Source organism: Peromyscus californicus, unplaced genomic scaffold, assembly GCF_007827085.1.
Source record: "Peromyscus californicus insignis strain IS unplaced genomic scaffold, ASM782708v3 Scaffold_13__1_contigs__length_99412109, whole genome shotgun sequence".
NCBI lineage: Eukaryota > Metazoa > Chordata > Mammalia > Rodentia > Cricetidae > Peromyscus > Peromyscus californicus.
This window is the reverse complement of record NW_026294424.1, coordinates 37,275,601-37,292,040: the sequence shown is the minus strand read 5'-3', so window position 1 is coordinate 37,292,040 and position 16,440 is coordinate 37,275,601. Positions and strand designations below refer to the sequence as shown.

The 16,440-nt window shown below is 41.4% G+C and overlaps 1 protein-coding gene across 7 annotated transcripts in view; it reads left to right on the top strand.

The window, feature by feature from the left end:
• The window catches only part of Bod1l1 (biorientation of chromosomes in cell division 1 like 1), a 54,698-nt gene extending 40,950 nt beyond the window's left edge, over window positions 1-13,748 (top strand). For 5 of the 7 annotated variants that reach the window (XM_052734836.1, XM_052734835.1, XM_052734831.1 and 2 more), the window contains exons 18-27: window positions 609-684; window positions 1,544-1,614; window positions 2,454-2,529; window positions 2,617-2,651; window positions 3,933-3,978; window positions 6,219-6,268; window positions 6,365-6,446; window positions 7,209-7,362; window positions 9,674-9,814; window positions 12,510-13,748. In XM_052734836.1, the coding sequence (XP_052590796.1) occupies window positions 609-684; window positions 1,544-1,614; window positions 2,454-2,529; window positions 2,617-2,651; window positions 3,933-3,978; window positions 6,219-6,268; window positions 6,365-6,446; window positions 7,209-7,362; window positions 9,674-9,814; window positions 12,510-12,627 (849 nt within the window). In that variant the 3' untranslated portion in view covers window positions 12,628-13,748. The remainder of the gene's footprint in view (window positions 1-608; window positions 685-1,543; window positions 1,615-2,453; window positions 2,530-2,616; window positions 2,652-3,932; window positions 3,979-6,218; window positions 6,269-6,364; window positions 6,447-7,208; window positions 7,363-9,673; window positions 9,815-12,509) is intronic. The other 2 variants (XM_052734839.1, XM_052734834.1) reach the window with 1 other exon arrangement.
• The last annotated feature ends 2,692 nt before the right edge of the window (window positions 13,749-16,440 follow it).

The window sequence follows — 16,440 nt, the reverse complement described above, 5'->3', positions numbered from 1 at the left end:
GTTCTTGGCCCGGCAATAGTCCAGGTATGAGTTTTGTCATATGGAGTGGGACTTTAATCAGAAGGTGGTTGGTTGCTTCTGTGATGTTTATGCCACTGTTGCAACTTATGGCCGGTCATTGTTGTAGCTGGCAGGGTTCACTTGATGTTTCATGCTCAAAACTTATTTCAATTAAACGTGAATAAGTTAACTGTTAGGGATTACTACTCTAAATTAGCTCATCTGAATCCCCAGATGTTCTTTTTGGCATATTCCCTTACTCCTTCCCTATACCTTTCTCCTCTACCACTCCATAAGGAATTGTAATTTATAATAATTCTTCCTTTGAAGTTTCTCTTAAAAAGAAAAAGTACATTTTAGAGGAAGAAAATAAAACTAACCCTGACCTGGGTATTTTGTATCTAAACTTGCTTTTCTGCCTTCAGTTTTTTTAATCTCTTTTTAACAGTTGCACTAACTGCAATAATGGTTATGTTTTTAAAAACATTTATCAAACTATTCTACATGACAACTAGGACATTGTTGTTGAGAGAGACTCAGGGGAGTATGAATGGAGACAAAGTTAAATTTGAAAATGAAGTCTCTGGTCTTGTTCAACTTCTCCACAGGAAGAGAACTCTGGGGATCTGGAGGAATTCTCTAAAACAAGTTCAAAAAAAACCAGTACTGCCCTGGACGACAGAGGTGGGTGAAAGTCCTGCTTGTGGGTGCTGGGGGCTCAGCCAATGCTAAACATCACTGTGGGAGCCCATTTTCAGGTTCCTAGTGGCTTTACCCAGCAGGTCCACATAGAGGGGATGATTAGACCACGGGCCTGAGTGCAGGTGTCTGAGATGGTGTGCACTTGACTGTGCTGGGGGAAGTCTTTTGCTCCACCCCTTGGCATTTCTGTAAATACCCTGGGGCAAAAACAGTCAGGGCTGGTTGGAATAGGTTCCAGGCCCTCTTGAGGCTATCCTGTATTTTCTGTCTGTTTATCTCCACATTCTAAATCCTTCTATCTAATATTTCCTGCTGCTCTCACTCAAGAAAACTCTGGAGAATTGTGGGGTTGGGAGAACTGCTGGGATGTCCTTTTGCCCATTTGCTCCCCCCCAGATAGTACAGTATCTTAGGCTTAAGTTTGTAAAGTTGGGGATCATTTTAATTTGAATCTTCTTCTCAAAGTATGCTGTTTCTTTTTTTTTTTTTTTTTGGTTTTTCGAGACAGGGTTTCTCTGTGTAGCTTTGCGCCTTTTCCTGGAACTCACTTGGTAGCCCAGGCTGGCCTCGAACTCACAGAGATCCGCCTGGCTCTGCCTCCCGAGTGCTGGGATTAAAGGCGTGCGCCACCACCGCCCGGCTATTTTTTTTTTTGGACTGTTTCTTAAATAACTATAATCAGGCTTATTAGTTTTAATAATGAAGGTATGCAAATGAAGTATGTGTGTGTATGTGCATCTCGTGTGCACATGTATGTGTCTGAGACTGTGCAGATCCTCTGGGGTGTGATGAAAGCTTATCTGGTTACCAGCATTGCATTGAGCTCTGCCTTTTCCCCCAGATGACCTTAGCGGCAGTGAGGGTACAGGCGAAAAGATTGAGCTGAATGAAGATGATATCAAGTCACAGGAGGTGAGAATTGGTTTTCCTATTGATTCTCTCCAAAATGACATCCAAATGTGTCCTGTGCCTCTACATGAGTTTTTCATAAGTACTTTTCAGCCAGTTTTAGTGCAGTAGGACACTGTTCCAACAGTATGCTTTATTAATGTCATTCTGATTAATTGTGTTCTTTTTGTCTGATTTCATCAAAGCGTTTATGTGAAACCTACTTATGTCATCATTACATAGGGTCAGTCCAATACTCTACAGGGACACTGTCAGGTTCCTGGCCTAGCAGCTTAGCACTGCAGGAGCAAATGGGGAAATGGGAGCAGCAGGAGGAGGGCCAAGGAGACCCAGCATGGTGAGGCAAAGTCACGGGTTCACAGGAGGCTGTCTTCACCAAGTCTGTGCCAGCCGTGCCTGCTTCCAGCCTAGTCATTCACAGGGAGCTTCTGGGTCAGAGAATGACAGTGGCCTGAGAGAGCCCTCTAAGTCCAGACTAGCCATTGCTAGTTTACCAACTCTTTAACAGTTCCTTGTGAGAAACTCACTAGATTTTTTTTTTTTTTTCCTGTAGGAGATAGCATTTGACCACAAGTAGCTTGAACCAAATCCCAGTTTAAATGGACATACATAGTTCTTGTCTGGGACAACACTCACTAAGCTCTTGTTACTCCTGTGGGACTCTGGACTCATAGGACTGTCACACTCACTAAGCAGGGGGACTGCAGTGAGAGTAAATGCAAGACCTTCAACATCCTGTCTAAGCTGGGTTTTATTCCTGTTAGTAACGGAACTCTGAATTGATACAGTGGGGAGTAAGTTATTCTTTTACTACTGGGGGTTTTTTCTCATGTCTCTCTTAGGACGATCAGCCGATAATTATTAAAAGGAGAAGAGGAAGACCTCGAAAATACCCGACAGAAACAGCCTTGAAAACGAGTAGGTGTTTGGCTCATTTTCAAGTCATACACAAGAACTTTCTGAACTGACCATCTAAGTAATTTTTTTTTATTATTATTATTTTAGAAGAAGATTCCAAAACAGAGACTGGCATTACCTCTGTAAGTAATTGCAAAAGATGAGAAAAAAAAAAAAAAAAAACATTCAAATATGTGCTCTTGGCCTGTGAACATCTAGTGTTGTAAACTACTTTAAGTACTTCAAAAGACTTTCTTAAAAGGTGGGCTAGCCATTCAGATGATGCCTTGATTAGTAGTATCTTCCTATGGACAGAGTTTTAATAGCCATTATTAAGCCTGTTCCATCAATTCCTAGAAGCTCAGTTATGTAAAATTAGAGAGCCTTGGTTAAAATACAGAAGTTCACTGTTTTGTGTGGTTTTGAGTAGTGACTTTCCATGGGAAGTTTCTGATGACTTTTGCTGCCTTATGATTTTCTCTTGAATTGTTTTTAGACTGAATATACACTGATTTTAGAGCAGGGGAATTATTAATGCTATTTGTGTGGGTATGGGTATAGTGTGTGTTCATGTGGGAGCACACATATGTGAATGCATGCATGTGCATGTGCACATGAAGGCCAGAGATTGACATCAGGTGTCTTCCTTACAACTCCCATCTTGTTTTTTGAGGCAGGGTCTCTCCATTATCCTATAGCTCATGATTCAGATAGGTTGGCTGACCAGTGAACTCCCTGGATCCACCTGCCTCTCCCACTAACTCTGGATTACAAATGTTCATCACTGCACCCAGCTCTTTACACAGGTGCTAGGATCCCAACCTATAGAGCAGGCATTTTATTAAGTCAACCATCTCCCAGTACTGCTACTTTATCTTTGAATGTTCTTCTCTTTGACTCTGAAGAACATACCCGGTGAAATCATTATATGAGGATTTCATTCCATGTACTTGAATGGCAGTGAGTAGTGCCTAGAAAACATCACTTTGGATTTAAACCTCAGCTTTGTCACTTCCTCCCAGACCTGTGGCCTGCAGCCAGTCATGTAAGCCTTCAAGACTGCTTTCTTGGCTATGAAGAAGCACAGTGCTGTAGTACCTAAAGTACTTCTCTCATAGTATCTAAGACTGCAGAGTGCGAGAACCACACGTGAAAGCGCTTGTTGGCCTCAGGGAAAACTGACAGTTTGGACATTTCACTATTCTGGCAGTCTCCAGAGTTGCAGCACAGTGGTGGGAGTATACTCGTCAGAGATTATTCGGAAACATGGGCACCCATACGTGCCAGCTCTGCTGGACCAGCCACAAGAAATAGGTCCCCATTTTTCTGATAATGTATTAAGTAAATGTCTTAAAATTTACTGGTTGCCTTCCTATATGATAATGACAAACTGTTCGTTTTAATTTTTACTCATTTAAACTTAGGTAGAACAATCTCCACCTAGCAGCAAACTGAAAGCCAGCCAAGCAGGTATGTACCAAGAATTCCTCAGCCTATGATCTAAGGAGCTACTATGTTTTCAGTTCATGCACAAGGACTGTTCAGAGTAGTTTTCTAAATAAGAGGTTTTTCCTAATTGAGCAGGGAATCAAGCCTGGATGTTAGGGGAGATTTTGTTGTTTCTCCATGAAATGAGTTGACTTTTGGTTAAAAAAGAAAGTTACATATACTTACTTTTTTTTTCTTTAGTCGGAATTTTAGTCTGGGGCATTGTCATCACAAAAGGGCAAGACTGTAGAAAGCAAAATAGTGAAGGAAGGCTGAAGAGAAATCACTGCAGTGGCCAAGCTGTAGATTGAGGTGAAATGGAAGAAGTAGCTCTTTGGAGCACTGTTACCATGGAAGCAGAGGCACATCCCAAGAAACTAAGCTCAGAGGAATAATAATGTCTGAAAGAACCCTCTGTACCCTACAGACTTGAGATCTTAAAAAGATGAAATCATTTCAAGTATTTTGTCCTCATTCCAAAGGGAAGAAAAATATTACAAAATATTGATACTGCTTGCCCCTGGATGGGAGGCTAATAGAAATAGAAGCATTCCTTATTATTTAGTCTGCCTTGTTCAGATTTTTTAGTGGGTTGTACATTTTAATCTCCTAGCATAAGGATTTTTAAATGAAAGAAAAAACTGTCAGTGGGCTTAAGGTTGATAATATGAAAAGGGGTGAATATGGCAGCTGTTTGTGTAACTTGGGAAAGCTTACAGTCTGGTCATCAAGATACAGCAAGTACATAAGCCTGTATACAGGTTTTACACACCTACTTATCTATAAGCTTTGATCATGCTTCGTGTTTTTTCTTGTCTCTTGGTAAATGAAGGTTCTGTTGTTTGGGTTTTCTGTTTTTTGTGGGTTTTTGCTTTTGTTGTTGTTTTTATTTTTGTTTTGCTAAGAGAGGAACAATCTGCTTCTGTTTAGTTTGTAACCTGCTTTTATTATAGTATTTAAATCCGTAGGAGAAGTCTTCATACCTTGGACTCATTATAAAGATTGTGATCTATGTGATTATGTGGTGATTTTGCTTTTTTGTTATTTTCTGAGTCTGGGTAATAATGACCAGCTTAGGACAGACTTCTTTGATCTTATTGGGTTAACTTTTCCATGTTCCTTAGTGTAATGAACCTTCAGAAAAGAGAAAACACTCTTCATCTATGAGGAATAGACCCTTTGAAGACCAGAGTGGTGGCCTAGGCTACAAAATTAGACACTATCCCCATCCCCCAAAAAATACTCTTGAGTTTTTGAGTACTAGCCCATAATTTTATATTGAAATAATATACTACATTATCTTTTTTTTTCCTTACCATAATGTGTTCTCAGAAAATTGTAACATCTACATAAGACAGATGTTTAAAGAATAAAGTATAGTCTCCCAACAGACTTATAATGCATTTATTGCTTTGTTTGTTTCCGTGATGTGTGTATCTGGAGTGAAAAGAGTCCAAATACCACTCTACTCATGAATTGCATGACTGAACAAGTTATAGAAACCAAGTTATTCAAGCCTCTTTTTCCAAACTGTAAACTGAGGTTGAAGTATTTATAGAGCAGTACTGAGATTTAGAAGAAGCATCTCTATTCAAAAATCTGAAATGCTTCAGAATCCAAAACTTTTCCGGTGTTGACATGATAAAGTGGAAATTTCCATAGCTGCCCTGTGGATTGCTCTCAGAATACAGACACACTAAAAATACTGCATAATATTACCTTCTAGCCACGTGGATGAGGTATATAGGAAATATAAGTGCATTTTATATTTTTTTTAATATGTATGTGTGAGAGTAGGGCAGGGTGATGTACTTGTGTGCATGTATGTCTGCACCTGCACATGGAGATTGGAGGAAAGCCTCAAGTGTCATCGTCAAGAATGTCATATGCTTGGAAATCACCAGTTAGGGTAGACTGGCTGGCCACGAGCCACAGGCATTCCCTCCACCTCACCAGCATGTTGGTTCGAGGGTCTGAAATCGGGTCCTCATGCTTTCAAGGCAGGCGTTGCACTGACTGAGCTAGCTACCTCCCAAACCCCGAATTTTATCTTTACATGTGGGTCACCTTCCTAAGATCTTTCTTTATGGTATTTTCTGATATTCCCAAATCTGGGGTTAAAAATCCAAAATAACTAATTGTGTAACAGTGTATTAGCTGGAATAATGACAGATAAAACAGGTCAGACCTACTGCTGAAATTTAATTTCTGTTTTTTTAAAGATGAGACCAATAAAGAAACAGCCAGCCTACAAGAAAGAAGTACAAGCAATGTAAGTGCTAGTTTTCTAATTAAAGTGTCTCTTGTAGAAATAAACTTAATAAATGCTCACCTAACCACCCTTTCAACTTTAATATGGTGTTTCTAGGATGATAATGAAGAAAAAATAGCAAGTATGCGGCGGAGAGGAAGAAAGCCCAAACGCTCATTGACTTCATCAGATGATGCTGGTATAAGTCTAATTCTCTTTCTCTCTCTCTTTAGAAAACAGGCCAATTAAAAAAAAAAAAAGAAAGAAAGAAAGAAAAAGAAATGGGGGAGGTGCTTAGTCTTACTGCAACTTATATACTATGTTTTGCTGATACTCATGGGAGACCTGCCCTTTCCTAAACAGAAACAGAGGAGGAGTAGATTGCAGAGAAGGAAGGCAGGGGGAAGGGTACTGGGAGAAGAGGAGAAAGAGGAAACTGTGGCCAGGATGTTAGACAGACAGATAGACAGACAGACAGACATAGATAGATAGATAGGTTTATTGTGAAAAATGGAACAAAGTAAATAGAGGAAAAAACAAAAAGCACAAGAAATAGATACATCTATACATTGTTAATTACAGTCTTATTTTTTCAAAAATTACACTTTTTTAAAAAGTACTTTTTAGATGAAAAATCACGCCGGATGCAACTAGAATTAATGTTGCATAAATGTGTGTGAAATGGCTCTAATCCCTGCCAGAAATGGCACAGCCAGATGCTTTCCTGAGTTCGTGTGAAGTTTTTGCAAATGCTGGCTGTGAGCTGCATAAGTAAACTATCCCAAATGTGTTTGAGATTAAGGTAAACAGTTGTGAATTGCAAGTACTGAGACCAAAAGGAAGTGGAAAAGCACTTCTTCTGCTTCCAAGTTGCTAAGACCCTGAGTTCTACTCCATGACTGTCCTGGGGAAGCGTCTTTGGGAATTGTATAGTCCAGGTGTTACCCTTCTGTCTGAACAGAATCCTCAGAGCCAGAAAGAAAGCGCCAGAAGTCAGTTTCTGAAACATCTGAGGATAAAAAAGATCAGGAGTCTGATGAGGAAGAGGAAGAAGAGGAGGAGGATGAGCCCTTGGGAGCCACCACGAGATCTACCACTAGATCAGAGGCCCAGAGGTAATGGGAACAACCAAGAGCCTCCAGAGCCTTCAGCAGCTGCTCTGTCTGGAAGCAGCTCTGGGTGTCATGGGACTCTGTTGAAGCCGTTTCCTTTCCGTGTTCTCGTCTCTACTGTATCATCTCATGGAGAATGTGTTTTCTGTCTCAGTTGCTGGGAGATTACTTCAAAGTCTTTGCCTGGTTTAAGAGCTTGTTTGATGAAACCTGTCAATTCTCTCCAGACATTTTTAAGCATCTGCTTTCTCAGACACTGTGCTGAGGACCATGAGGGAGCCCAGAGGCCCACACACAGCCATCACCTGTGCTGACCCTGATGAACTGCCTGAGTTTGTGTGTTCCCCTAAAGTATGTTCTCTCAAACCCTAGTAGAGTCACAAAACTTTGGGGGTGGGGAGGGAGGACCCAGCATGTGGTCACATGAGTTTGAAGAAGCCAGTGAGTTCTCTCTGCTTCTTCTAAGTTAAAGGATATGAAATAAAATGAATTATTTTAGGCTTGACAAGGTCCTAAAGGAAGGAAACCTGTTGTAGTATTTGCCCACAAGCCTCATCCCTAGCTCCTCCCTGCCACTGCACCTATTAACACCAGCAGTGCCCCTTCCTACTGCATTCTTTGAGAGATAATGTGTGGCTGCACTGCATAGTTCTCCCTAGTGTTCACCACTGTTGCCAGAGCAGGAGTATTCCAGTTTTACTGTCATTCACACACTGTTGACCTTGGCACAGTCTTCTGTAATTTTGTTCTCCAAAACTAATCAAAAAGGTCGGAAATATTTACTTTGAAGATTTACCATTAACATCTGTCCCCATAATAATAAAATAACAAAAAGATTTAAATTCATCCCATTTCTAAAGCATCCAAACTTAGACATTATTAGCCTTTAGCAACATGGTTTGATTTCTCAAAAGAGTGAGATTAATTAAAGACAAAAGACAAAAGTCAAGGAGCTCATATGACTAAAGTTAAAATAGCCTAATGTTTGGGCTTTTGGAGGGAGAGGGGTTGCAGAGAAGGGACAGCTGACATGAATAGGAGTCACTGAACCAAGAGTTCTGCTGAGAGAGTGAACATGCCGGAGTGCAGCACCCTATCTCATTAGTACCTCTGCTTCCCTCTTACACAATCCTAGATGTCCTTCAGTGTAGTGGGCTCAACTACAGAGCGTTGCTTAGACTTTCTGTCTTCCAGACTATATCCAACAATCTCTAGCAGGTTTGCCTTCAAAACAATAGCCAAATTGCATTATATACATGTATGGTATTGTTTTAAGAATAAGGAAAATACATTTCTAAAAGAATAAGTCATGTAATTTATAGGTTAGTGATCATGAGTTATCAGTGTTGTCAATGTTCTTTAGGAACATGAGATTTACTAACAGATGCTTTTCTGTTTGGTTTAAATTTCTCAACATCTGTTGGTTGGTCCCAGAGCTCTGGTATCTTTGTGGTTTCCTGGGTCTTCAGTGTGGGATCTACACTCTGATCCTCTAGTACTGCTAACCTTGGGCTCCTAAGCCACAGCAGCTCCTCTGTGTTGGTCCTGCTCTTGCACAGACCTCAGGGGCAGTCGAACCTCTTCCTCCCTGGCCTTCTCTTCCTGTGCACTATAGAAGCCAGCCTCCCTGTGACTTCTTGTTTCAAGTTCATCTTTGTCCCTCGTAATGATTCCCCTTACATATTTAGGGCAGTTTCCAGGCCTTCTTCTTGTCCTGAGCTTCCTTGTCATCTTATCATTGTTTGCTCTCTAGTCTATCTCTCTCTAAGAAACAAATGCTCTACACCAGGTGTGGACCAAATAATCCAGAAGGCTTCTTCTGATCTTATAGATACTGATTTCAGTATGCATCCAAATTGGAGTTTCTAGTTCTTAGTTTGTATACTAAGTAAATCCATTTTCTTCCTTTTCTCTGGAAAGTCAGCTCTTTCTAATCTGATTTCTTTCTTGTATAACTGACTACTTGGAGCATCAGCATTTAGTGCTGTGTGCCATGCTTTCAATAACTTCAAGGTCTTACTCTGTTTTAATGAGCTCTTTGGTGCCCTTGTCTGCCAATATGTTTGCTATTTTCAGAGTCATCTTCTAAATTATGGTAAAATATGCAAAGGAAAAGCAGAGACAGTGCCCTGAAGGTAGAGTTAGTCCTGGCTGGCATTGAAGTCTTTACTAGCAATGATCAAGAGACCCTGTCCCTTTGATTCTTTGAGTATCCATAGCTGTCTTGCCTGTGAGAAGTCTCTTCCTTTCCAGTAGTCCATGGCCTAGAGAATCCAGTGCTACCATTGCCCAGTGTCTCTATAATGTGTTTCAGAAAGCATCATAGCAAGCCATCTACACGTGCAACATCCAAACTTGGCATCCCAGAAACAGTTTCTCCTAGAAATCGCCAAAACTTAGCAAAAGAGAAGTTACCTACCATCGAAAAAGTTAGTAAATCTCCCCCATTAGGAAGGTAAGTCCCTGCCTGCGCTTCAAGTTGTTAACTCCCAAGTAACACTTTTCCTATTTTCCTAAGAGTATCTGTCTCACCAGATAGCTGTCTTGGGGGATCATGGGTTTCCAGAAATAGGAAGGCCTAAAATAAAAGTGCCATCAGTGGCTTTGCCATGTAGCCCAGCCATACAGGTTTGTCCTTGACTCTTGTGAGCCTTACTGGCCAACTCTCCTATATAGAGACTGAAGTCAGGCATGTTTCTTCTCAAGTGATTGCATGTCTGAATGCTTAGTTCAGTCTGCACAGTGTGGTGAAGCATGTCACAGCTTAGAGTCATTTCAGGTTTAGAGTATTGTAGAGATAACAGAACAAAAGCGCTCTCAAACAGCTCCCTGCAGCTTGCACCTTGCACCGCAGCCTGGTTCACCTCTGCTTCCCACAGTCCTCCTTCTTTGCCTCTGCTGTGCTAAGGCAGTGGGTGCTCACTGCCTGCCTCGGTGAGTCAGGTCCGTCCTTTCAAGCCCCTCTCCTACAGGGCCTCCTCTCTGCTGCAGCCCATTCTCATCTTCTATTGCATCTGCAGCCGGCACTAAACAGTTGGTAATGGCAGGTGGCGATGGTGTAGGTAGCCTAATTTTGCTTCTCCCCCTTAACTGTTATTTCTTCCTTGATGTCGGGAACTTGTCTTGCTCTTTGTATATGGTAACATTCATAAACAAAAGATGATTCCATGAATACAAAGATTGATCTGCACTCTCTTACAGTGTCTGATCCTCATAGCACACTTGTAATATGTGTGTACTCTTCCCCACCAGTCTTAGAAAGGAAGAAAATTCTCTCATCCTTGTTGGGTGAGATGAAATATTCATCCTTATTTTGTCAGAGTAGCAGGACAGTCTGGATGAACATTTCTCAGAATTGAGTGTGCAGAGAAATCACATGGTAGACATGCCAAGTGTGTCTGTTAAGCATTGGGCCTGTGAGCCTATACTTCCAATAGGCTTCTGGGTATAAGGAAAGGGCTTAATCAACATACCAGCTCCCACAAATGGAGAGAAGGAGCCTGACTAGAGATTCTGCTCCCTGCTAACAACTCACAACACAACACTGGCTTCTGTTGCACAGCAGCTCTACAGTAACTTAGTGTTCCTTGTGGCCAGTGGCTTCCCATATCACAACTTGTAATGGGTTATTAACGGACATCTTCCTTAGCTGTACTCAGATCATTCATAGATAACCTGTAAGAACCATTCATTGCAACACCATCCAACTCAATATGTTTTCTTTTGCTGTCAGAAGAACAACAAGCATGTCTTCTCAGCAATAAACATGCATTTCTTCCTATCCTGCACCTTTAGTTTTTCCAATTCTTTAATTTGTCTATAAAATTTTGCTGCTTGCTTACCATATGATGAGCAGATACTGGCAGTCTGGTTAGATAACATGTTTAATATTAGCAGCTGCCCAGAGAAATGTCTTTTCTAATGACAGAAATGAATGTGTGTAAGACTTTCAAAGTTTTGATTGCAACCCACAGTTAATGTGTCACAGTGCAGCTGGTGCTCAGATTTTAGCTACTGTAACAGACAAATGCTCACTAGTAGAATTTTATAGGTATGGTGACAGTGGCATTTTCTGTCATCCTCTACTACCACATTGCTATAACTATTGATTGTAACCTACAGTCTGAAAAAGCATAGGAGATGAGTTATAATGGCTAGTGCTATGGTAAAAGTCCAAAGCACTGTATAGTTTCTAGGGAGGAAGCTGCTTGTGTTGTGGCTCTGTACTGTGGAAGGCTTCCCAGAGGAGGGCTTTTGAACTGGAGTTGAAAAAAAAGAAATTTGGTCAGGTGGGTTGTATAGACTAATAAGAAAAAGGGAAGAAATGGGCATGTGGCTCAGTTGGTAGAGTGCTTGGCTTGCCTAGAGGGCATGAAGTCCTGGGTTGGATTCCCAGCACTGCATAAACTGGGCATAATGGTGCATGCATGTAATCACATCACCATCAGAAGCTGGGAGATCATAAGTTCAAAGTCATCTTATGCTTCCTATGCTACATAGGGAGTTCAAGGCCTGCCTAGGCTACATGACACTTTATCTCAAAAAGGAAAAAGAAATCACTTGTCAAAACATGGAGAAAGATGAGTTATTTGTTTGAGCATAGCAGTGCTTGGACAGCACTGCAGTCTGGAGTGCTCAAAATAGAGAGCTGTCTGTGTGAAGACATGCACTGGGCACTGGATTGCTTTTTCCTCAAAGCTTCCGAGAGCCAACAAGAGCTGTACATGTCTGAGGATGGTGGCATGATTGAGTTCAGTTACCATGCTCCTTGAAACCCCCTACCATGCCAGCTGGCTTCCCTAGTACTACCCTGTGCAGTATGGTTTAAACTGTCGGATGCTAGGTTGACATCCTGCTATGTTCCTGCTCATTGTTTCAAGTGGGGACTGTGTATATCAGTAGAACAAGGGTCTAGGAAAGGATGGTGACAAGACCAAGGTCAGCACCTCAGGGTGGTAGGGCTGGGACAGAGTGCAGGCTTCTGTGCTCTTACAGAGCCCCATATGTGCTCTGCTTAAGGTTGGTAAAGAACCAGACCGTTCCAGGCACTTCTAGTATTAAATACCGGTGTCATGTTTTAAAGAACTCCCAAGTTATTTGAAGCAACCTATTTGAACTCTCCTCATTGTCTTGGCTTTTGTTAAATGCAGATCAAAGGTGCAGCTCTCTCCTTCTGTCAAGCGCAAGAGAGAAGTCAGCCCTCCTGGAGCTCGAACAAGAGGCCAGCAGAAAGTGGACGAAACCCCTCTGAAAAAGGCGAAGCGGTAATGCTGACTGCCCTGGCCCTGGCTTCCTGAAGAACAACCCAGTGGAGAGAAAAGGGACAAGCCTCGCCCCATGGGCTTTTTCTTTTTTAAAACCAGAAAAGGATTTGCATGTGCTGTAAGTTCCTAGGTGCAAGCTTGTTCTTATTATGTTTTAAACAGCTTTATAAACCATTGTTCATAGACGGTATTATGTACAGTCACTTCAGATACAGGAAAATAAGTTTACTTTGTATCTGAACTCAGCAAAGTAGGTGTATATTTTAACAGTGGAAATTGGGGTTCCCCAATGTGACACATCACTAATGCAATCCTTCCAGCCCATCAGACACCAGGCTGCCCCCTGGGGATCTGTGTATAGTATATAAACATGTAAAAATAGGCTGTATTTTACTCAATGTATGATGCTAATCAATGAACACTTTATTTATTTTACAGAGAAATCTTATCTGTGAACTTTACTATATATCTGTTTATTTTATTTTATTATTTTTTTTAATGAAAAGAGGGTTTTAAATGCTATGCAGTCATTAGTAGAAGAGTTCTAGGACTCTGCCTGCCCTATAACTATCTGCATATGGCCTGGCAGGAAGCAGAAATTCACGCATGCATCCAAGTAAAGTAGTTTAGGTGAAGAACGGACTCCGCTGCTTTCCGTCCACAGTCGTGACTGTTTTCTAAGAATGTAACTTGTTTTTCAATAACCCTTGCTCTGTGGCTTTACCACCAGCTCCATTAACGTAAATGACTGGTTCAGGTAAAGCTGCATCCTACACCCTCTGGGGGTCCATTCCTCTCTGTGCTGTTCCCAAGCCTCTGCCACCGTCTCCATCCTGTCTGTGAAGATGAGATTGCCCCAGTCTACTCAGCTTCAAGATGTCATGTTCTTTTATACAGTTATTTCAGGATAGGAAACTGGTTTTATCACCAGGTTCTTTTTTAAACATGTTTTAACTCCCATAATGAACAAACTGTCCAACTTAAGTTTTTCATAAAATAACGTTTTCTTAAGATCAGATCTGTTTCTTGCAATGATATGATGAGTTGCCAAATGATTGAGATCATTTTAAATGCTCTGTTCATAGTCTTGTTTTATAATTAAAATTTACATTCATTGTTGTGTGGGTTTTTCATTGTTTTGGGTTTTTTTTTCTTTTTTTTAAATTTGGGTTTTATTTTATTGTTTTGACTCTTAATGTAAGGTGGATATTCTTGTCATTTTACATTGTTTCTTACTGAAATTTTATATATAAATTATAAAATGTTTCCCTAAAACTTGAGTGACAAGAATTTTTTTTCCTGGTGTCTTAAAAGCCACTTATAGTTAGAAGTAAGACTGGATTCCAGCAGTCCTGCTTCCTAGAGTAACAATGTTAAGTTGATTGGGTCATTAGCAGTGCACACCTGAACACAATCTCATTGTGAAGCCAGCACTCACTAGTTTAGAGATGCCTGGGGACTGAGTTGGATCTTCGGGGAAAAGCTGCCTTCTAATGTGGAACCAAGCAGTAGAACTGTATCAGGCATGTTCTGGTGGGGTAGTCAGCTACCTCTTCGTAACTTCCAGTGGTTCTGAAGCCCAGATTGAGAAGATAAACAAACTTGGGGGATGGGAGATATTGCAGGTATGAAGAAGCAGTTCTTAGTCGTGATTTGATGCTGAAAGTGTTTAGCAAAATGGAGGAGCTCAGAACATGAGATATCCTAATTTGCATTAGTAATCCCAGAATCCTGAGGACTACCTGGTTCAGGAGCTGGAGAGACAGGTCAGCAGTTAAGACTACTTGTTGCTCTTTCAGAAGCCCCAAGTCCCATCACCACCATCCATCCATAACTCCAGTTCCAGGGGATCTGGTGCTCATTCACCGGGAATGCTCATGATGCACATGCATACATACATAAATGTAAGCAAAACACTCATACACATAAATATTTTTTTAAAAAAACAATGTCTAGCTCAAAATCCCTGTGACTTTCTCCTACTAGCCCACTATGAAACACAGCTGTCACTTTCTTGGCCTTAATGTTGCCACCACCCCACTTCTTCAGAAGCTTTATCCATCAGCTTCTCCATCACAGAGCTATAATCAGTCACAGTTAGTGGAGAACCCCATGACTGAAGATGCCAGGATGCTGTGGCCCACAGAGGACACCTGCTTACTCCTAACCTACCACCATTCTCCATGTCTGCTTCTGAACTCTTTCCTCAGATTCTCAAATATAGCTCCCACCATCCAGACTTCCTGAATAGCTGACCCTAGTCACATTCACCCTAAGTAGGAATGGCCAGCAGGGAGCACCACTCTCCTAGTGGGATCTCTCATAGTGAACTGATGCAAACTGGAAACCACACTTATCTCCAAGCCCTAATCCAGAAGGTTGTTTCCTTTGCCCATAGAAAGGAGGTGCTAAACTTTCTGCAGATGCCCCCTCCCCTCAGGACCAGCTGTGGCAGAGCTTTCTTCCATTCATCTTTGCAAAAGATGGAAACCCAACCCACTTGAGATCCTTGGAGAGAGTATTAACTGATAGAAAGACCGAAAAAAGTTTGCTTTGATTTCTTTTGTTTTTAAGTATTGTTCATCCTGACAACAAGCACACATCACATTTTCTAAAAATCACTGCTCAATCATCTTGAAACCTACACAAATGTACTCAGGATAAGGAAGTGTTAAAGCAGGCATCTTTCCACCAAGACTGCCTTTCTGGAGAGTAGATGCCTTTCTAGGACTTTGCACACTCCAAAGTGAACCCAAGGCTTAAGGAGTGGCAACAAGCCGCAACTGCTATACAGATACATCTGCAGAACACAGCAGGGGGCAAAGGACTAACTCCTGGCCAACCATGCAGTTCAAGTTTTAAGTCTAGAATGTTTCAAGCAAATTTGGACCCATAGAAAAGAGCATTTTGGAAGTTGAGCTGGGAAGACGAGACAAAGGTACCATGTTTATCACATCGTCTTCTCAGAAATTTGCTGGAGGAGACAGAAAATAAAACACTGGTTCCAGGAGATAATGCTTTCAAGAGTACCTTCACTTTGAAGTTCCATGTAATAGCATATGCCTTTAATGCTAGCACTCAGAAGCAGAAACAGGCAGATCTGTGAGTTTGAGGCCAGCCTGGTCTACATAGGGAGTTACAGGAAAGCCAGGACTGCATAAAGAGACCCTGTTTCAAAAACAACAACAAAATGTGACAGGGGCTGGAGGACTCAGTGCTCAAGAGTGACTATGGGCTTTTTCAAAGGACTAGAATTCGGTTCCCAGTGCCCATCTCAGGTCGCTCACAACCACCTATAACTCCAGCTCCAGGCAGCTCCCAACGCCTCTGACCTCTACAAGCACTTCACTTACAGCAGATACACATAATTAAAAATAAATCTTTTTTTTTTTTTTAACCGTAAGAAGAATCTGGTTAACCCAGTGTTCTTCCCCAACATACATGGAATTTAACAACATCCATGGAAATCAATACTGTGTATCATCTTGGAAACCCTGAAGTCGGAGCCTCACGGCAGCCTTTGTGGAGGATTCTCAGATCCAAATTTTCCAGTTGGAAGAACCGGGATGGTGACCAAATAGCTTGCTTGTGGACACGAACAAGCAAGCATGAGTGGGTCTAGCGCCAAGATCATCTCTGTTGTGTGCAGGGCTTCCTCCATTTCACCCAACTAGTGTCCACAGTGGACTATGATACTTTCTTTCGTCCTCTTGCAATATTCTTGACTTTTTTTTTAAGCAGATGTTATAAAATGTCAACAGTTAAGTGATGATACTTACCATCAAGTCTTGTCTGAATTGTAAAAATGTAGAGATCG